The sequence below is a fragment of the Gracilinanus agilis genome, chromosome 1 (assembly GCF_016433145.1).
Source record: "Gracilinanus agilis isolate LMUSP501 chromosome 1, AgileGrace, whole genome shotgun sequence".
NCBI lineage: Eukaryota > Metazoa > Chordata > Mammalia > Didelphimorphia > Didelphidae > Gracilinanus > Gracilinanus agilis.
In genome coordinates, this window is record NC_058130.1 from 636,336,653 (window position 1) to 636,358,949 (window position 22,297).

Consider the following 22,297-nt stretch of genomic DNA (forward strand, 5'->3'; position numbering starts at 1 on the left):
TTCTGATACTCATTGTTCTTACTTATTCCATGGTAGTGACATTTTAAATTCTTTTTTCACCTGAGAAGAACCTGTTTAGTTTTTAAATTAATTTTTCTGTTCTCCGTTTACTTTTGTGTACTTGATTTGAAATGCTTATTTTAAATCATGTTAGCCCCCTGGAATGAATTGCTCTCCTACTCCCTAAAATTGCTAGAATGTAACTCTTTATTAGTAAAAAGCTCCAATTACTCTCAAATAAGGACATTTTTTTTAAAGAATGCAAAGTTCCTTTTTTTCTTTTATATTCTGAGTTCATGTCAATTCCTAAAACTGGGAAGCTTGCCTTAAGTGAAGGATAAAGTTTAAAGTAGAAACTTTTTTCCCAAGACTAGGCTTTTCATGTTAGCATTCCCTGCCCTATGGCATAGCAGACAGAGAACTTTGTGAGAGTCATGCTATAATCCTCCACGGTTATGTTTTCCATTAACCATGCCATCCAACAGACTAGAATTATGGACCCAGTAAAGAAGTAGTTAAAAGGGCAAGAAGATAATTGAAGATTGAATTCTATATTTTGTTTCATGATCAATTTTTCATTTTTGTAGCATAAAATTGAGTGCAATTATGTTCTCTAATCAGTTAACCAATGATACTTTAGATAATTTGGGGGTGGGAATTTAGTTGTATTAAACACCCTTTTTTATTCACATAGGAATAAACTGAGAACAAGAAATTTTTAGGAATGTTACTTAATTTTTTTTTAAACCCTTACCTCCGTCTTGGAGTCAATACTTTGTATTGGCTCCGAGGCAGAAGAGTGGTAAGGGTAGGCAGTGGGAGTCAGGTGACTTGCCCAGGGTCACACAGCTGGAAAGTGTCTGAGGTCAGATTTGAACCTAGGACCTCCCATATCTAGGCCTGACTCTCAATCCACTGAACTACCCAGCTGCCCCCTTTAATTTTTAATGGCAAATAATTTTAATATCATACCCATGTTATGGTCTACAAGAAGAGTTGATTGTAGCAAAGGAATTACACTTGGTTCTGTATTTCAACTGGATAAAATGTGTTGAATAAGGCTTTTATTTTTTGAGAAACAGAATTTTTAGAAAAGGCATATTTGACATGTAGATGATCAAGGGGAGGATTGGAATAAATGACCTCTAAGATCCCTTCCATCTCTAGAGCTTAAAATTTTAGATAAAGGAAGGATTTTTCTTGTATAATGGAAACAATCAGAAGTTTGAAAGTTATAAGTTTCCATTGGGAATGTATGCTGTACACTTCCCAATTAACAGCTATTCCAAGTTCAGGGTCATCTGTGGTCTTATATCCACAAAAACTATCGATGTGTTATCTTTTAGCCAGCCTGAAGAAGCAATGAATCCAAAGCAAGGGCATTTCATGAAGTGGCATAATTAAAAAAAAAAAGTAGCAGTAAAACATTTCCCCATTAAATTTGGGGAAATGTTGCTACAATTTTCATGCCAGTGAGAAAAATACATGCAGGAAATGTGGATAGAGGGGTATATGTTGGAAGCTCATGTGACCAAGATATATTAATGGAAAGGCACCCTTCCCCTCCCCCCCCCCCAAAAAAAAAGATGCAGATGATGAAGCAATAAGATCAGAAGGCAAATCATATTCCTTCATTGATTTTGCTAGTGAAATCATGCTTCCCATTGGTCCTGTCCCTGCCAGATTGTACTCCACTGAATCCATCATCTTCACCAAGCACTGCTGTGCTACTTTTGGCCTGAATTAAAGTCTTTGTTTAGCTTTTCCTCATGAGTATGTTTTAGTTCAAAAGCCAAGGCAAAAAAGAAAAGCAGCTACCCTGATCATCAACCATCAAACAACACTAGTAGAAGTTGGGACCTTTTGACTTTTATGGAGTGACCTGTCTTGTTATTTCCAAGTCTTCAGTAAGAGATTCTTAGGCTCTAAGCTCTTTAAAACACAGAACAAAGACATTCCTAGCTAAGTAGCTGGTGCCCTAGGGGTTAAGTCTTTTTCTTTGAACCCATCTTGGCACTGTGTTTGGGAGTAGGACTAGGGCCTGACCCTCCAGGCAACTTAACTGGCAATTAAGATGAGCACTATCTCCTGATCTTAATCTCTAGTGACTAGACTATATTTTTTCTTTTATACATATAAGGGCTATTCACTGATAATGATCAGTTCTAGACTTCACAGTTTTCCCCAGTTTTTCAATTCCTAATCTCTGAGGTTCTTTTGAATTTTTTGGAGAATACAGAGGCATATAGAGATTTGCCAAGTCAAAGAAGATTGTCATCACTGATTTTCATGTGTGGCTGTAGACAGCAAAGCATTTAATATTTTTTACAAAATAGTCTTGATATCTTATTTTAAGGTATCCCAGGTAAGCCATTTCCCTCCCTCCCCAAACTCTCATTTTCCCCCATTGCCTTATTTCCAGTCATTATTTGTTCTTGTTAACACTATTGAAACCTGATATTTTAGTACTTTAAAGGAAACTAGAAATATGCTTTCCTGTTGACATTTGAAAGAAATAACCCCGTGCAAATGAATTACTATTTAGTTGGAGCACTCACCTGATTTCTTTTTTTTTTTTTTTTAACCCCTCACTTTCCATCTTAGAATCAATACTGTGTATGTATTGGTTCTAAGGCAGAAGAGTGGTAAGAGCTAGGCAATGGGGGTCAAGTGACTTGCCCAGGGTCACACGGCTAGGAAGTGTCTGAGGACAGGTTTGAACCCAGGACCTCCCATCTCTGGGCCTGATTCTCAATCCACTGAGCCATCTAGCTGCCCCCTTCTCTATTTACTTTCATTAATTTTTGAGTTTGACCAGGTGATATATAAATCATTTTATGTTTCAACTATGATATCTATAGAAGGGCCCTGGATTTAGTTTAGAAACTTGCTATTTAAGTCTTACCTTTATTTACTGGATATATAGGCTTTTACAAAGTCACTTAAACTATGTATGCCTTAGTTTCTTCATCTGTAAATAGGCATAATAATTGGATTATCTGACCCATAAAATGAAGATTGCTTTTTTATAATAACTTTCAAAGGAGTTGAATACTACTAAATATGGTACATTGCTTATTGGAATTAAGATACACCTGAAGTTTGATTTGGGGGGGGGGGGAGGTCAAACTGCTCTCTTGCAACTAAGTGGTCATTGTTCAAAATGTTCTCAAATTAATATTTGTTATTTTAAAGAAATTTTAATAAAATCCGATGAATAGGCAAACTATAAGAGAACAGAGAATATTCTAAGTGAGGTCTCATGATCCACTAGTTTTTCAACAAGGAATTAGGTCTGTCTCAAGTGTCCCAGTTCCAAGCTATCCTCCACATAGACACCAAAGTGATTTTCCTAATGTGTCCCTACTCAGCAAAAAGGCCTCTTTTTGATGTTTAAAATCTTTCATATCCTGGCCCTTTCCTACTTTTCTAGTTTTAAGGGCGGTTTTTCCTTCTTGTTTCCTACTTCCTTCAAAACTCAGTTTAAAAGTCATTTTCTTTTGAAAGTTTTTCTGATACTTCTATCCTAGCTGCTGTAGTCTTCCCATGAAATTCCCTTCCATCTGCTCTATATGAGTACTACTTAAATTCTTTCTGTCTCCCAAGTTGCTATGTTTAATTCCTTATGACAAGAACTGTTTTTTCCTTCTTTGTTTCTTCAACATTTAGCAGGTAGTGAGCATATCATAATTGCTTGTCTTTTGGAATGTTGTGTGAAGAGAGTTGCTTGTTTGAGTTGGGTAAATACAAGATTTCATTTCTTCAGGTTAGCTAGAAATGGAACTATCAATGAGAATTTTAATAGCTTTGCCTGAAGGAAGATAGAGAAATAATGAGCTTCATTCTAGACATAAGGCAAAGAAAATTTCCTGGAGGTGGCATAGAAATGATGTAGAATTATCACAAAAGAACTTCTTCAGTGCTGCAAAGATCTCTGATTTTGTTAGTATTTGTTAACTAGTCCTCAGCACAGATTGTATTACTTGGTAGATACTCTTTAAGAATCATTTTATTTTGAAAATTAACCATCTGTCCTATGGTTAAATCTAGTGAACAGATAGGTTGAAGGGAACCTTACTAGAGAAAGATAGAGGTAGGTGGCTGAGGTGTTTGAAAAAGATAGAACAGATAGGAAAGAAGTTAATAAGTGTTAAATCATTATCTGGGACAAGATGGATGCTACCTCGAATGACATAATTTTAACATAAGATATAGGTGAGACTTTTCTTAGAAGGAACATGAAGTGATTAAAATGACAGTGCTGTTAGGGAGTCCATGTACCACTGACTTACAAAAAAAGGACCTTAAGAGGAAAAGGTTAATTGTAATAATTAAGGTATGAAATCAGCAAGTTTTAGAATTTACCTTGGTGTAGCTATTGTGATCATTGGAAGGACAGAATCAGTAAATAAAAGGAAAACAGGAAGCACTGATCATCAAATGGTAGAATAACTTTTCTAAAATTATATATCTAGAAAGCCAGTTCAGTGGATTATATGAGAGGAAAAAATAATATTCTGCTAATATATGCTTTTTTGAAAGGCATCACAGTTGGCCTAGAAAGTCAGGAAGACCTGAGTTCCATCTCTGATACATACAGGCTTTGTGACCCTGACTACTAACTTAGGCTCTCAGTGTTCAAAAAAAGATTTTAAGAGTGTAGGTTACAAAACAGTTGCTAATATGCTTTAGTAAAAGGAGTTTTCTCACTGAGTTCTATATCCCAGTGAAATGACAGCTTCAACCAATTCCTTGTTCTTTTACAACAGTACAGTATGGGGTGAGAGAGGAACAAGGCGGGGAGGTTTTACCCATTATAAAATTAAGCAATCATTATAACTCATGAGCCTTGTAAAAGCTGGATATTTTGCTGTTGCTTTTGTAATAGGAAGAGTGGGCATTTACATGGTGTTCTCTATTTACAGATGGACTTTCTTCTGCTGATCCCAGCTCTGATTGGAATGCGCCAGCTGAAGAGTGGGGGAATTGGGTAGATGAAGAGAAGGCTTCATTTCTGAAATCCCAAGAGTTAGTCCATGACGAGAAAGTAAGTAAACATTGTTTTTGTTCCTTTAATTAATTAAGCTTCAAGTTTACCAAGAAAGGGGGCTTGTTATATGTTTTTTATAATTTTATAACTCAGTTTTGTAGAAAGAAACTATTGCATAAATACACATTTTCAGGGCTTTGTAGCCTTAACTTAAAAAGAAAATTTTTTTAACCATTATCTTCTGTCTTAGAATGAATTTCTATGTATTGGTTCCAAGGCAGAAGAGCAGTAAGGGCAAGGCACTAGGGTTAGGTGATTTACTCAGAGTCACACAGCTAGGAAGTATCTTTGAGACCAGATTTGAACCCAGGACCTCCCATCTCTAGGCCTGACACTTTTTCGTCTATCCTTAATTTTTGAAACATAGGGACACATGCCATCATAGTGTTAAGTGGAAGACTATTTCCATGTGCCATTCTGAGGTACCCGAGTTTCATGATAGGTTTTAAATAAATATAGGAAATAGATTAGAAGATTGATGTAATATTCCATACTTCATTAATGAGTCTGTGCTTCTTCATGGTAGAGATTCCAGATTGTATCCATATGTTGTATCACACTTGGTCATCCTGTCCAGTTCTTATTCATATCTGCCATAATATCTATCCAATGCACTGCAGGCCTTTCTTGAAGTCTTTAAACATTGTTTTAAGTGACCCATATATTTGCTCTTGTTACATGCCTGCTCCACCTCCTTTTCTGGTCATACATTTCCTTAGCACATCTTCATTGATGACAATGCTATAATAATCTATACTCTACCAATCATACAGCTCTCATTGCCTTATCATGCACAATTTTTATTCTTTTATGATTATGAAGATACTCCATTTCCCAACTCTAGGCATTTTCTTTCTTTTTTTTAAACCCTTACCTTCTGTCTTGGAGTCAATACTTTGTATTGGTTCCAAGGCAAAAAAAGTGGTAAGGGTAGGTAATGGGGGTCAAGTGACTTGCCCAGGGTCACACAGCTGGGAAGTGTCTGAGGTCAGATTTGAACCTAGGACCTCCCATCTCTAGCCCTGACTCTCAATCCATTGAGCTACCCAGCTGCCCTCAACTCCAGGCATTTTCACTGGTTATCCCATGTCTGGAATTCTCTTGCTCCACCTCTTGGCTTCCTTCAAGTTGAAGCTTAAATCCCTTCTTTACATCAAGGCTTTCCAAATCCTCAGAATATAGCTTCTTTGTACATAGTTGTTTGCATGTTTTCTCCCTCATTAAACTTTGCACTCCTGTAAAATGTGAACTGTCTTTTGTTTTCTTTCCTTCTCCAGGTTGTATAGCCCAGTGCCTAGCATGTATTAGGCACTTATAAAATGTTTAATTAAATGACTATTATTATTATGGTGTCACCTGACTTGTAGCCATATTGTCTATCAGATAACATGCATGGGTATTTAAAAAGATGGGTGTTTGTTTCAAAACTGGAAAGGAAAGGCTATACAGTTTCCATAATGCAATCCAATTTGTACTTTTCTTTCTCTTAAATACTGTACCCACCTTTCATTATCCATCTGCTATTCCTGTCCGAGATAACCTACCCTGATCGATTACTTATATGTGGAAGTCTGAATATAGGTGATATTCATCAGTTCGGCTTTATATGGATTGTTAGAACAATCTCTTTTGATCTCATTTTGGAGGCTCTCTAGTATCTTGAGACTTAATGTAATTAGTACAGTGTCACCCACAAAATAGCATCTGGAGACCCTTATCTGTATAAATTCTCTCTTTCAATTTAGATTTTGCATAGGACACATAGAGAATGAACACAAAGTTAAATATATATAAAGTTAAATATAAAATAGGGAGGAGCACTAGTTGTTAGATAAGGCAGTGATAGGGAGCCTTCATCCTGGAAAGTTGAGCAACTATGTAGCTGGCCAACTACTCCTATAGGTGCCACAGCTACTAAAGACAGAGGAAAGAAAATTCTTATCATCAGAAGTAATTGCCTCTGTCTCAAAAGCATGTCTATAAAGGGAAGGAGATTAGTCTGGCATGCATCCCTCTGGCAACAAACTGTGCTAGGGCAATGGTGTGTGCCCTCTCTGGCACATGTGCCATAGGTTCCCCACCACAGAGATAAGATCTCAGATACCAGTGAATGAAAAAAACACATACTAATCACTGGAGATACAAATAGAAAGATAAGACAGTCCTTGCTCTTAAAGAGCTCATATTCTAATGAGGGAGATAGCACATATGGAATAGTTCAGCTGCAAGTCAGATGGAAAAGTCTGGAAAGCTGAAAATGAACATTTTCTGTTGAAATATTTTACAGAGGCAATTACTTCCGATGATAAGAATTTTCTTTTCTCTGTCTTTAGTAGCTGTGGCACCTATAGGAGTAATTGACCAGCTACATAGTTGCTCAACTTTCCAGGATGAAGGCTGAGGACATCGGGCTAGAAGCATTTACTATTCCCTAGGTTCTTCCTCACAGTCAAAAGGGAGATGGTGGTAAAGGTGGTAGTGATAGTTTGACTTGCCTAGCACATGTTACCTTCTGTGTTTCCCTTGAGATGCTTTGCTGTTTCAGCTACACTGACTTGCCTGAAAATGTTGAAGGTTGTGTTTGATTTGCAACTTGAAAGAAATAAAGGAATTTTATAAGGCATGGCTCAGGAGGGAATGCATTCCAGAATTGAGGGAGGGCCAGTGAAAAGATGTGGAGACATGAGAACATGTGTGGAGTGTGAGAACAGAAAAGGCTTATTTTACTGTACTTGGAAGGGAAGGGAAAGAGAGTAAGACATAAGCAAGTTGGAAAAAAGATTGGGACCAGGTAATAGAGTCAATATTGAGTGGTAAGGGCTAGGCAATGGGGGGTAAGTGACTTGCTCTGGGTCACACAGCAAGGAAGTATCTGAGGCCAGATTTGAACTCATGACCTCCCATTTGTAGGCCTGGCTCTCAATCCACTGAACCACCTAGCTGATCCTGGGACCAGGTAATGGGAGACTTTGGAATTTATATTTTATTCTAGATAAAATAGGGAATTGCTGGAGTTTGAGTAGGATGAATCTGCACTTAGAAATTTCTTTGCCTAGTAGACATTGGAGGACAGGAAATCTGAGGCAGGGAAACTGTTTCAAAAGGCCATTTAAGTGTTTCAATGATTGCTTTGTCTTTATTTAATTTTTTACAGTAAAGTTACTAGCTCCTTTCTCTGCCTCATCATCTCCTAAATGAAAAAAGAAAAACATAGTCCTTGTCATTAACAAAAATCAGAACAAATCCAAACATTTGTCATATTTAAAAACATCTTATTCTGCATCTTGGGTCTCTTCTATCAGGAAATGCTTCATCACTAGCACTTTGGAATTGTTCTTTGTTACTAATCAGTTTCTTAATTCTTTCAAAATTGCTTCTTTTACAATATTGTTTTTATTATATACATATTGTTTTTTTGGTTATGTTCACTCTAACTCAGTTCCTATAAAGTCTTATTTTTCTTTTAATTTTTTTATAAATATAATGATACTGTGTTATATTTATGTATCATAAATTATTCAGCTGTTCCTCAATTATTGTTCCATTCCCCCTCCTTAGTCTAAACTTCTATGCCCCTGTGAAAAGAACTATTGTAAATATTTTTATGTGGGACTTTTCATTCATTTTTAATCTCTTTAGGGTATAGGCTTAATGGTTTGTTAACTTTTTTTTAATGACTCACCATTTCCTTTATTTGTACAAAATAGTGAATAATCATACCCTGGCTGAGAAAAAAGTGGTGGGTTAGGGTTTAAAATAAGTCCTTTGGTCCCAAAGCATCTATTTTGAAAGCTTGGGAATAGAAGCTTTAGCCCCAACATCTTTTGGTTTGGCACCCTTAGAGTCAGTGGACTCGGCAGGCTTAGCAGCCTTGGCATCTCTGGGCTTTGTAACCTTAGACTTAGACTTGGTGATCTTGGCTGCTTTGGGATTGGAGTTGGTGATGTTGGTATCAAATTTAGTGGCCTTGGGGTCAGTGGTTCTGGCAACCTTAGAGTCAGGCTTTACGATCTTGGAACCTGGATATTTGATGCCAACCCTTGGGCCTGGTTGCTTGGTGGGCATGTTATGGCCAAAATGCCAGGCCATTGGCCTTGGAGATCTTGGACCTGAGGAGCTTGGCCTTGGAGGCCTTGGTGCTCTGAACCTTAATGGCCTCTGCTCAGGCCTTGATGGCTTTGGCTTTGTTGGCCTGCATCTCCTTCAGCCCCTTCTTGTTGTATTTCTCAGCAAAGTGCATGTTTCTCAAAAACTTGGGGTCAACCCTTTTCAGAGACTTCGTATCTCTGTGACCTAGGTTTCTTGATGCCATTTCTGTGCCATTTTCGTGATTGGTTGTGGGTGGTGTGATTCTTAGACTTAGCCATCTTTACACCATCTTTACATCTTTGTTTGAGGCATAGTTCTAGGTCGTTTTTCAGAATTGTTGGATTGGTTCTCAACTGCATCCACCAAGCATCTTTTGTGCCTTTTTAATTGTAGCAACTTTCAACAATTGTTACAAGTGACAAAAATAAAAGTAGATCTAAATAAGTGGAAATAACTATCATTCATGCCAATATTATTATAATGTCAATACTATCTAAATTAAATTATTCATTGCCATACCAATTAAACCACAAAAGGATTACTTTATAGAGTAGAAAATATAACAGAATTCATTTGGAACAACAACAAGGTCAAACTTCTCCAGGAAAAATAATGGGGGGGAAAGCATGGGAAGGGACGGGGCCAGAGCAATATTAATTCACAAGTTCTACAAAGCAGTAATCAAAGTACTATTTTGTACTGCTTTAAAAAATTATAAATATTGATAAGTTGAATAGATGTAGGGCAGGTATCTATTTAGAGTTTATTGTGGCATATAGTGTGACAGTTTTCTGCCAGACCTTTTTCCTTTTTATTTTCCCCCCTAAGTTTTGCATTGCCCCATTTCCAGTTTTCTCAGCAATTTTTGTCCTTAATAAATTTCTATTCTAGTAGTTGAGATCTTGCATTAATCATTATATTACTGTTACCTCTGAGTTAGTTGTGTTTGAAAGCCTTTTCTGCCTCTGTTGATATAATTGTGTGGTTTCATTTTTTAACTTAATATTAATTGAATGGATTGAATGGATTGTCTTACATTTATATTTATACTAAGAATATAAATTTTCATAATATTGAATAAAATTTATATTCTTAGTATAAATCTTACCTGATCATAATATAGAAACTGCTAATTTTGAACTGATAGCCATTAGGGATTTTGGTCTATAGCTTTCCTTTTCTGATTTCTCTTTCTCTAACATAGGTATCACGAACATTTGTATCATGGAAGGAATTTTTCTTTCCCATTTTTGCCAAGAATTGGAGTTAATTATTCACTGAGTATTTGTTGCAATTTATTGTGGCTGCCTATAGTCACAAATTAATATATTTGTGGCTGGACACCAGAGAAGGAAAGTTAGAAACGAAGGGAAAATGGGTGAAGGGGGGACTGAGAGACTGGAGGGAACATAACAAAGGAAGAAAGACTCAGAGACAAAAGAATTGTAGCAGCAGAGTAGGACTTAAAAATGAGTAGGTTCTTGGTGAAGAGCTTGGTGGTCAAGAGCTTGGGTGGAATAAAGCCTTTTTGTGTTTGGCCATACTAATTTTTATTGGTTACCCAAAAAGGAAGGAGGGGGGGGGGTAAGGGATAAAGGTGGTCTGACAAGTTAGGCCACAAGACACATTGCAAGACTAACTGCCAGATCCCAAGACTATAGTTACTGTTAACATCCAGAATCAAGAATACATATGGTCTAAGGCATATATAAACTTGTTTGATACATATGTTAATTGATTATTATGGGCAAAACTGGTGGACTGAGATAACTGGCCAGTCTTCTGGAGTGTAGCCTCTGGGAAGGGCTAGGAATTTGATAAGGCTGAGGTTCAATTTAACTCTAGGTTAAGGAAACCAGTGATGAGAAATATCATGAGTCAGCTTTTTGAGCACCCTTAAAATATTATCTAGATTAATATATATAACTGGACTGCTACACAATTCATTTTTGTTATGTTCTCATGTTATTTTTGGTATTCTATTTTTCTGAGATGGTTGTTTCCTTTTACTTCCTTTTTTCTTAAACAAGGTCTGTTATGTTTTTGTAATGATTCACCTTTTTAATTCAAATAATTAGTTTTATTGGTACAATTGGACATTAATCATTCCCTTTTTTCTTCCTCAATTGTTATTTCTCCTTTTTCTTCATTTATAATTATTTGATTTTCCTCTTTTTAAGACCAGACTAATGGTTTTTCTCTATCACTTCAATTTTTTTGAGTTTTATTACTATCTTTATTTTCAAATTTTATATTTTGGCATTTAATTGGCTTAACTTTGCTAGTTTTCTAGGATTTCCTTTTTCCTTTTTTATAAATTATATGCCCATTTCATTGATTTGTTTCTTTTATTGTTGATGAAAGTGTTTAAAAGAGAAGTCCTTACCCTAGCATATATGAAACTTTTTTGTTTTCGATTTGATAACTTTCTATATAATTTCCTTTATAAACCATTCTTTTTACTTTATGCCTTTTAAAACATTCTGAAAAGCAATTAATAGATTTTAACAGATCACCACAACTATATTCCAAAATATTTGGTATTATAAGAGAGAGACAGGTGAAAGCTTCTTTTGCAGAATAGAACGCTTCTTCTGCAGAAGAAGCTCTCACCTGTCTCTTATAGTATGTTGTTTAATTATTGCCATTTTGTACAAAATTATTTGCTTTTTTTTTGTCCGTTTAATTTTTAATCCTTCTTTCAAAAGCCATTTCTTAGTTTAGTTTTTATTATATTTCAGTCTGTAAGGGATGTGTAGTGTTTAAGGTGCAATGAATAGCAGAAATAGATGTATGTTATTCTAGTTTTGTTCTCATTCAACAATCTTCAAAAATCTAGCATATCTTAACTGTTCTAAAATTCTTTTAAGTCCTTAACCCCTTTTTTCTTTTGGTTAAATTTTTCTAAGTCTTAGAGGGGTACATTAAAATTTCATAAGTTTATTCTTTTACTATCTATTTCTTATAGATCAATTAATGTTCCATTAAGTATCTAGTGCTTGTCTATCAAGTCTATATTAATTCATTGTTAGTTAGCATTGTGTTTAAGCATATTGTAATGTTAGTTCTAGTTTTGCCTTGTGTGAGATCATGATCACCATGCTTCCTTGGTTGAATTCATCTGAAACATAAAAGATTTTCTTATTGCCCTGTCTTTTAATGTCCTCATTCTTTGTTTCAAGTATGCTTCTCTTGAGCACTGCATTATTGGATTGTTTCATATTCACATTTATTATGGTTAATATTGTATTTCCTTCATTTCAGTCTTTTCATACTTTTCCTTCTCTTCACTCTTGTTGTCCTTCAGGAAGAAGAAAGTGCTTAGAGATATGTGTTTTGGTGATTTGAATTTCAAGTTTTCTGCTTCTATTCTACTGCTCTTTTCCTTTTTCCTTGCATAGTTCCTAATCAATCACAGAGTCTTCTTGTCCATTGTTTACTTTTATTCCATTTTTCAGAATTTGATTTTCTTTTGCTATGACTATTCCCTCCCTGAATTTTAGTCTTCTTAATCCCTGCCACCTCTTGTTCCAAACATATACCTATTGGAGGTTAACTTATTTCTCTGTGTGTGTGAAAGAGAGAGAGGGAGGAGAATATGAATGTGTGTCCAGCTCACTTTTCTCCAATTCAAGTGAAAGGAAGTTCTGGTATAGACTGCTCCTCCCTCCCCTTTCTTCATGTTTTTGTGTCCTACCTAGCTGCCCCTTGTCAAAATTTTTCAAGGAGCCTGTTATTAAGCTTTGTATCTCTTTTGCTATAGTTTCTTCTAATTCTTCCCTCTAGAGCTCTTAATTGAAATCTAGTAAATCTTGGAAGAGTTCAGTAATATTTTTTAAAGGTTTGCTTGTAGGTAATGTGAAGTTATTTTCTTTTGAGTTTGTATCTTAAGCATTTTCTCGCATTTACTCGTTTTTCCAGCTTTACTTTTTTACTTTGACTTTTTTGTAATAATGAAATTCTGTCCATTCTGGAAAGAATAGAATTTTCTTTGATCTTGACTTCGACTCTGGAATGTTAAATAATTGGTATGGGTCTTCAAGGATTTTAAAGGAGGCTCCTTGTGCCTGACCATTCTGATCTACTACATGACAATACTGGCCTTCTCCACCTGAACTGGGCAGGTTCTCAAATCGAAGTGTTTAGGGGTCAGATGGGTAGAGTTATCAGTTCAGGTGTCCTACCCCTAGGTTCTAGCCTGGGCTCCATTCTCCCTGGCCCTCACTCCTTATTTCTGAGCTAAAAGGCCTTTGAACTGTGATGATTAAACTAGAAGGCGTTTAGTCAAAATCCCTTCTTCCCTTGTATACCTTTGGGCTTCTGGTTATTGTTTTATATGGACCTGGCTTGGCAGAGTGAACTTATTGTTTCTCCTTGGATTTCTCAATAGTTATTGATGCCATGACCTTTTTACTTATTTTCTGGAGTAGTTATGAAAGAACTAGGCTGACCTGCTTTTGCTGCTTACATCTCAAAGGAGAGTCTATTATAATCTAGGTGAAACACAACAATGACCTGGACTAAGATGATAACTGAGATTCAAAAAATGGGTTAGATTAATGTCAATTGATGTTCATCCAACAAGTGATGACTTTATTTTGCCAGAGGAATTCAAGGATCTCATTTCTAGAATAAATGCTAAGCAAGTATAATTAACATTTCTGTGACTTTTTTAAAACCAAGCACTACACCGCAAGATTTTTTGTCTCCAGTTATTACCTGCATTTTACAATATAGGTTATTTGTACAATTCTTTTTCTTTGTGGAGATTATTTTCTACCTCTCATAGTTTTTGCCTTTTAATCATTGCACAAACTCAACTCAATGACAAGTAGAAAGCTAAATTATAAAATGTAAATCATAACTTTGTTACTAGTTTAAAAAAAGTTTTAAGTAATATCATAGTATCATAGAATACTGCCCACTCATGGGCAACTCCAGTGCCAGCCTATATTTTAAAAATACTTTCTGGGGTTTGGTTGTGGGTGAGGGGCTTGAGGGGAAATATCAGACCAACTGATGAATGCATTGAAAAAATTGAAAAATGTATAATATATAATACCTGTGAAACTCCTGCCTTCACAAAGGAATGGGTTGGATGTATCTTCTCATTTCTTCAATCAAATCCTAATTGACCTGCATAATTTTGCTATTTACTTTTTAAAAATTTAAAACCCTGAAGCTTTCACCTTAGAATCAGTACTATGAATTGTTTCTAAGGCCGAAGAGCAATAGGGGCTAGACAATGGGGGTTAAGTGACTTGCCCAGGGTCACACAGCTAGAAAGTGGCTTAAGTCAGATTTGAACCTAGAACCTTCCATGTCTAGACCTGGCTCTATTCACCAAGCCACTTAGCTTAGCTGCTCCCTACCTTTACGTTTGATTTTTTAAATGTATGGGTCTTCCTCCTTGTTATAGTTGCTATGCCTATTGTTTTTGGCTCTGCTTACTTCACTTTGAATCAGTTAATACCGATCTTTCCTGTTTCTGTATTCATCACAGATCATTTCTTAATAGCATAGTGATACTGTATTTCATTACATTCATGTACCACAATTTGTGTAGTCTTTCTTGAGTCTGCAGGCTTTGTTTCTTAGCTACCACAGAAAATTCTGCTCTAAATATTTTAATGTATGTAGGGGAATTTCTTCTTGTTGATGACTTTATCTTAGAGTATAAGCTCAATAATGAAGTCTGGTTCAAAATGTATGGACATTTTATTCACTTTATTTGCATAATTCCAAATTTTTAAAATATTTTTCCACTCACAAACTCAACCAGCAGTGAATTACTGTCTTATCATTCTAACATCCTTTCAACATTGACTATTTTTTGTCATCTTTGCCAATTTGCAAGGTGTGAGGTGAAACCTCAAGGTTATTTTGTTCTTTATTTCTCTTATATAAGTGGTTTTTCTATATGTCTATAAATGCTTTGCTATTCTCTTTTAAGAATTGTGCTCATTCTTTGACCACTCATTTTGGGAAATGGTTATCAGTTGTACTTATTTTTATTTATCATTTCTATACCTTGGATGATCCTTGTCAGAAATTTGAAACATTTTTTTTTGTTCTCCATTTGAACACTTCCTTTCTTATCTCCTAAGTGCATTAATTTTGTTTATGCAGAAGATTTTCAGTTTTGTGTAATCTCTTTTCCTTTAGTTTTTTTTTTTTTTTACTTAAGAATACTTGTTTCCTACTCAAAACTGTGAGAAGCATATGATCTGTGTTTCTCTTATAAGTTTTTTATATGATCTTTAAAATTAATGTTATTAATTTAGAATCTGTTAAGGAATATGGTATGTTTGTCCAGGCCTAATTTCTGCCAAACTGCTTTCCAGTTTTTCCCAGCAGTTTTTGTCAAATACTCTCCTAAAGAATTTTCCTTTTATTTTTATTTTTTATTTTTTAAAACCCTTACCTTCCATCTTGGAGTCAATACTGTTTATTGGCTCCAAGGAGAAGAGTGGTAAGGACTAGGCAATTGGGGGGGGGGGGGGGAGGTTAAGTGACTTGCCCAGAGTCACACAGCTGGGCAGTGTTTGAGGTCAGATTTGAACCTAGGACCTCTTGTCTCTAGGTCTGGCTCTCAATCTACTGAGCTACCCAGCAGCCCCCTATGGTTTTCCATTTTATCAGACACTGGCTTATTAAATTCTGTTGCTTTGAAATCTCTCTCACCTATTCTGTCCTACATGTTTTAATGTCTGTTGCTAAGATTAGGAAGCCTTCTTTTAGCTCAGCTACTTTTCTTGATATTGTAAGGCCTTTATTTTTCCAAATGAATTTTGATATTTAAGATGTATAAAGTATCCTGGTAATTTGGTTAGTGTAGTAGTAAAAGCATAAATTAATTTTGGTAACTGAATTATTTCATTTTTAATTATATTGATATAGCCTGCCCATGAGAACTAAATATTCCTCCAGCTATTTAAGTTGCCCTTTATTTCTTTAAGGAACACTTCTATTTGAATCTATGTAAGTTAATGTGCATTTTGGTAAGTCGATCCTCAGGTATTTTAGGGCCTTTTGTAGTTACTTTGAGATTTCTCTTTCTACTAACAATTCTTGTGTTTTGTTATTGTTATATAGACAGGCCATTAATTTTTGAGGATGCTTTTTTAGCCTGCAACTTTGTCAACTTATCTCAATATCTTCGTTTCTCTAGGATTTTCCAAGTGAACTATTATATCAACAAAATAGAAGTAGTTTTATCTCCTCTTACTTATTTTAATATCTTGAATGTTTTGTTCTTGTCTTGCTGTTGAGATTTTTCTTTAACAAAGATGCTAGCGTGGTTTGTCATTTCCTTCTCCAGCTCATTTTGTAGATGAGGAAACTGAGGCACAGTATTAAGTGACTTGCCCAGAGTCACATAGCTAGTAAGTGTCTAAGGCTGGATTTGAACTGAGGCCTTCCTGACTCCGGGCCTATATTCTGCACCATATAACTTTTATTGATTAGATTTTATGTACTTTTTAATCAAATTAGCTAGGAGTTTATAAATTACATTGGTCTCTTCAAAAAACTAGCTTTTAGTTTTATTCTTTCTGTGGGTTTTTTGTTTGTTTTGATCTACATATTTCCCCTCTAATTTTGAATATCTTTTGTGCTTTTTTTAGGCTTATTTATTTGTTGCTTTTCTCATTTTTAAAAAACCTTCAGTTCATTAATCTTCTCTTTCTGTATTGTTAATATTCATTTATAAGGATTTTATTTTTCCCTTGAGGACTACTATAGTCACATCTCATAAATTTTAGTAAATAGTTTATCATTATCATTTTTTATTTTTGTTCAGTTGTGATCTATAAAGGATGTATTAACTATTTCTGCCTTTCTACATTTTTTTGCAATTGTATTTGCAAATCCTACAAAAGATACAATGAGATTAAATATCATTAAAGTATTTAAAAGAATACATACATAAGTCAAAGAGCCAATCACAGAAACCATTACGTAAAAGAAAATGGGCAAAAGAGTGGGGCATGTAAAAAATGACCCGTGGAGAGGGGGAGACGAGCATCCGTGTGCCATGGGTTTACTGTCATAGTGTTAGGGCTCTCCCTTTTTTTTTAGGCTTTTTTCTGCCACTGCCTTTTAGAATTTGCCTCCTTTGTCCATTGTGCCTCATTCCTAGAACAGTGCTTTTTAGCTGAAATGTCAGAGATGACATTGCCTCATGGTGGGACTTCTGCTCCACCACAGATCTATTCCCTTTTTTATTGGCCTTTTTCCTATACTTGTCTAGAAATCTCTCTTGTGTTCATGCTTTCCCCCCCCAGTAGAAATTTCAGGCACCAAATCCTCCAGGCCACATTCAGTGCAAGGTTCTCATCTCTCTTAATAGACGATCTCTCTTTCTTCATGAGAACATTCATCACTGGAATCCCATCCCATCACCAAAGCAAGGCCAACTCCTTTCCCTCCTTTTTTCACTTCTTTTCCCCATGTGTGAACTTTCTCTTCCCCCTTCATTTACTATCCCATAGGCTCTTCTTTCTGATACAACAGGGGTCATTTTCCCTTCATATCTAGCCCTATATTTGTTCCTGGCATGTGGCACATTCCTATCTCCCTATTCCTTGCCCCTTTCAAATACACTCCCATATTATAGTCCCACAAAAAAGAAAAGATAAAAAAAGCAAACATCGATTCCTGTATAGGCAGAGTATTGCCAGATTTTGTCCATAATGCCCCAGACCCCCTCTTCACTGTTATCTCCATGGGACTTTTGCCTTCGCTCCTTTGTATACATTTAAGAAGTTTCTTACTGATCATGCTCTGCTTTCTCTGTCCTTGGTGGCCACATTTTATTTAGTCCTCTTGCATTTCTGTTTGAGATGTGTAAGAAGCAAGTAATCTCTTTTGATTTCTAGTTTTCTTTCTAGAAATTTTGAAACTGCCTCTTTATTATTGAACATTGGTATTTTTTTCACTTATGGTTAACCTCAGATTTACACAGTATACCACCTTCACCTTCAGCTGCAGCTTAGTTCCATTGCTTTTCAGAATACATTATTCCATTCATTCCTACATTTTTCTGGTGAGTACAAAATAGTCTTGCATTATTCAAATTTACTCTTCTTTGCATTTGCAGATCTCTTCCCTAATTGCTTACTAAACTTAATGCTTCCAAAATGAATTGTTAAATTTAACCACTATGTGCCTTGTAGTTTGCAATCTTGTTTTTTTTTTTTTTCCTGGAGCTGTGAATTCTTTAAATTGGTATTTTATTTTCTATGTTCAGAAGTTCTGGGCAGTTTTCTTCTATTATTTTCTGCATTATGGTATTAAGATCTTTCATCCAGTTATGTTCTTCAGGGAAATCCATGCTCCTTAGGTTTCTCTATCTAGCTTTTCTTCAAGATCAGTATATTTTGCTTGCATAATGAGCATGTTTTCTCTTAATGTTATTGCTTTTAGCTTCTCTTCTGAAATTTTCTTCAATTCTATGTATATTTCCAACCTATTATTCTTTTTTAAAAATTAAATTATATTTTTATTTTTAATTTTAGTAACAAATTTCCACATAAGTCTTCTAAAGTCATGTCCAATGTTGTCTCCCTCCTTTTTTCCCTACCCCCTCAGGAGCTGACAAGCAATTTAATCTAAGTTGTACATGTATTATCACACAAAACATATTTCTATATTATTCATTTTTTTTTAAACCCTTGTACTTCGGTGTATTGTCTCATAGATGGAAGAGTTGTAAGGGTGGGCAATGGGGGTCAAGTGACTTGCCCAGCGTCACACAGCTGGGAAGTGGCTGAGGCTGGGTTTGAACCTAGGACCTCCTGTCTCTAGGCCTGACTCTCACTCCACTGAGCTACCCAGCTGCCCCTTATTATTCATTTTTGTAAGACAATCTTTGTAAGACAAAACATAAACCCAAATAAACAAATGACAAATCATTTGTTTTCACCTGCATTTATATTCCTACAGTTATTTCTCTGGAGTTCTAGATAGTATTCTTTTTCATAAGATCTCAGAATTGTCCTGGATCATTGTATTGCTATTAGTAGCAAAATCTTATCACATTTGATTATCCCACAATATTGCAGTTACTGTGTATAATGATCTCCTGGTCCTACTTATTTCACTCTGCTTCAGTTCATGTAGGTCTTTCCAGCTCTTTCTGAAATCATCCTGTTCATCACTCCTTACAGCACAATAATATTCCAGCACTGTCACGTACCACATTTTGTTCAGCCAATCCCCAATTAAGTGGACATCCCTTTAGTTTCCAATTCTTTGCCACCACAGAAAGAGGAGCTATAAATATTTTTGTACAAATGGGTTCTTTTCCTTTTTTAAACTCTAGAATATAGACCCAGTAATGATAATACTGGATTAAAAGGTAGGCATTCTTTTATAGTGCTTTGGGCCAGTTGTCCTTTTTTGTTTCCTTGGTGAAGCTGCAGATTCCAGTTTTTCTACTGCCCATTATTTTTGCTCCACTGGTTATAACTTCTGTTTTCATAATGTCGTTTTCTTTTTGTTTCCACTCACAAGTGGTGTATTATGGTTCCTTGGGCTTCACACTCTACAGGGTTCTCTGTCCCATCATTTATTGGACCATTTTCTGTTTTTGCAGTATTCATAGATGTCTGAACTTGTTTACTAGATCTAGAGGCCATATTTCCTTCTTTTAATGTTTCCCTGTTGATTTATCAGCTTATATTCTGGGTTTTTGGGTTGTTTTCTTCTTAAGATTTTTGGTAATTTGATCTTTTTTTTCTCATTGATTTAAAATTTTTGGATTCTGGGTGCCCCAGGCTACAGTTAGTGGAATATGCCTTATCTTTGATGCATAATTTCTGTTTTGGAGAAGCTTAAGAGGTTGTGGGGATAAGAGAAGATGCTTAAGAAAGCCTCTTGGTGCTAAAGTTACCCAGAGATCCCATTACTAGTTCTTATGAAAAAGATTAGTGTGAAGGATAAAATCATCCCTAATTGGATTAATCTCATTGGTTCATTTTAATTTTTTATATTTTCAAAATCAGTTTTCAGATGATGATAAAGAAAAGGAAGACATGCCTCTTCAGAGTTCTGCATCTGGCAAATCTAAAAAGAAGAAAAAGAAAAAGAAGAAGCAAGGTGAAGAAACTAACTCTCCTGCACAGGTAACCAGGGTGTAGTATTTCTAATTTAGTCTCTGACTTCTAATATGAAGTGATCATTCAAAGATGAATAGAATAGAGGCCAGCAGGGCAGAAGCTATAGAAGATGGGCCATCAATTAAGGAAGACATGGGTGACCTTGAGCAAATCACCGAAAAAGATAACATTCTAGAAATGTTGACAAGTAGTAATAACATTTGCACTTTTGCTTTATTCTAATAAATTGTTCTGGTAGTGGTACTAGGAGCTGAACTCTATGGATAGAAAAAGAAATAAGGGCCTTGAGTTAGTTGCTTTATCCTGTTCTCAGACCTTACAAGGTAATCAGTTGCTCTCAGGCCTTAGGGCATTGCTTTTTTGCAGAATCCAGCTTGTTTTATGCTTTAGATACACAAATTCATGCAGCAAAAGTAGCACTTTGTCATTGCTCTTTGCCCTCAGTCTTTTTGCTTTACAACTACCATTGATGGCCATAAATAATTATTTCCTCAATTTAATAGTATGACTCCCCATAAGTAATGTGATACTTTGGAATATGTTGAATATTTTTATTACTAATAAGAGTAGATCAGATTTATATAGAATCTTGAAGTTTATTGGCATTTATATTCAGAGGTATTTTTTTTTCCAGCTCTACAGGTATATTATTTGTGACTGTACAATTCATTACCAGAATATTAAAGCTGACTCTTATTGTTTGCAAATACATTGCATTTGCCTTTATTAGTAAGTAAGCAAATATAAATATATGCATGAGGGAGTGGTTAAGCAACCATCCTTGGAGCCAGAAAGACCAAATGTTCCTGATGGCTGACCTGCAAAATACTTACCTTCTCATGTCTCTGGGCATTCTAAAACTGAGTTGGCTATTTGTATTGGTTAAGGAAATGTACACACCCACCCTTTCCCATCACATTGCAATTAATTAGCAGTTCTAATTCACTCCATTTACTTTGTTACTTTGTTACTTTCTTCCTTCTTCTCACTCCTTGCTTCTCTTTCCCCCATCCCTTGTCCCATTCCCAGCTCTATTTATACACTTTAGGCATTTAGAATGGTTCAGTTACAATGGAAATTTTATGAGACTTCAACTTGATTATAAAATATTATTGTTTCTGGTAATAGTAATGCAAGGGGTAGTACTTATTATAGTACAATTGATGGTACAATGGTAGTACAATTTTATTAGACTTGAACTGAATGAAATATCAATTATGAGACTTGACATTTCAATTTCTTCTTTAATAGTTTTGGGAAACACTATTTAGGTCAGACTTCTAACAACTCCAGCTGTCTAGAACAGGTAAAATCTAATAGAGTATGGGGGAAATGACTATTCCTAAGCTCATAGATTTACTCTTCCCTAAAGCAATAGTTATCAGTCAGCCTGTGAGCTGTAGGCCCCAATCAGCCAGGTACAAAGTAGTTAGTACACTGAGCTTGGGATTAGGAAGACCTGAGTTCAGATTCACTCTGAAACACTTCCTAGGTATGTGACCCATTTAATCTCTGTCTGCCTCAGTTTCCTTATCTATAAATGGGGGTAATAATAGTGCCTGTATCCCAGGAATGTTGTGAGAATAAAATGTACAAAACATTTTGCAAACCTTAAAGTGCTATGTAGAAATGCAATTTTTTTTTATCACCATTATTAATCTTATTAATCTCATCATTAATACTATCAATATTCTGTTTAAACCATTTGGATATTTTACTCTACAGGATATGGAAGAATTAGAGAAAGAGTTTAGGGAAGATGTTCCAATGGAGACCTCTAAAGTACATCCAAAACAGAAAAAAACTCTTTCTTTGAAGACCATGAGCACTAGTGATCCACCTGAAGTACTCATCAAAAGTAGCCAGGTAATTTTCTGTTATTTGTGAACCAGAATGAGTCTTGTAGACTCAAAAATTGAAGTGAAAGATGAACTGTAGTAGTTCAGAGGAAATTCAACTTGTAACCTTAGCAAGTATGCAAACATTTGGTTAGCATGGCCACAATTTGGTTCCAGCTGCCAAGGCATCCCCCCCCCCC

At 35.5% G+C, this 22,297-nt stretch overlaps 1 protein-coding gene across 5 annotated transcripts in view; it reads left to right on the top strand.

The window, feature by feature from the left end:
• The window catches only part of MTDH (metadherin), a 77,139-nt gene that overhangs the window by 48,488 nt on the left and 6,354 nt on the right, over positions 1 to 22,297 (top strand). For all 5 annotated transcript variants that reach the window (XM_044668526.1, XM_044668532.1, XM_044668546.1 and 2 more), the window contains 3 exons: positions 4,926 to 5,047; positions 20,146 to 20,265; positions 21,985 to 22,125. In XM_044668526.1, coding sequence (XP_044524461.1) covers positions 4,926 to 5,047; positions 20,146 to 20,265; positions 21,985 to 22,125 — 383 coding nt within the window. The remainder of the gene's footprint in view (positions 1 to 4,925; positions 5,048 to 20,145; positions 20,266 to 21,984; positions 22,126 to 22,297) is intronic.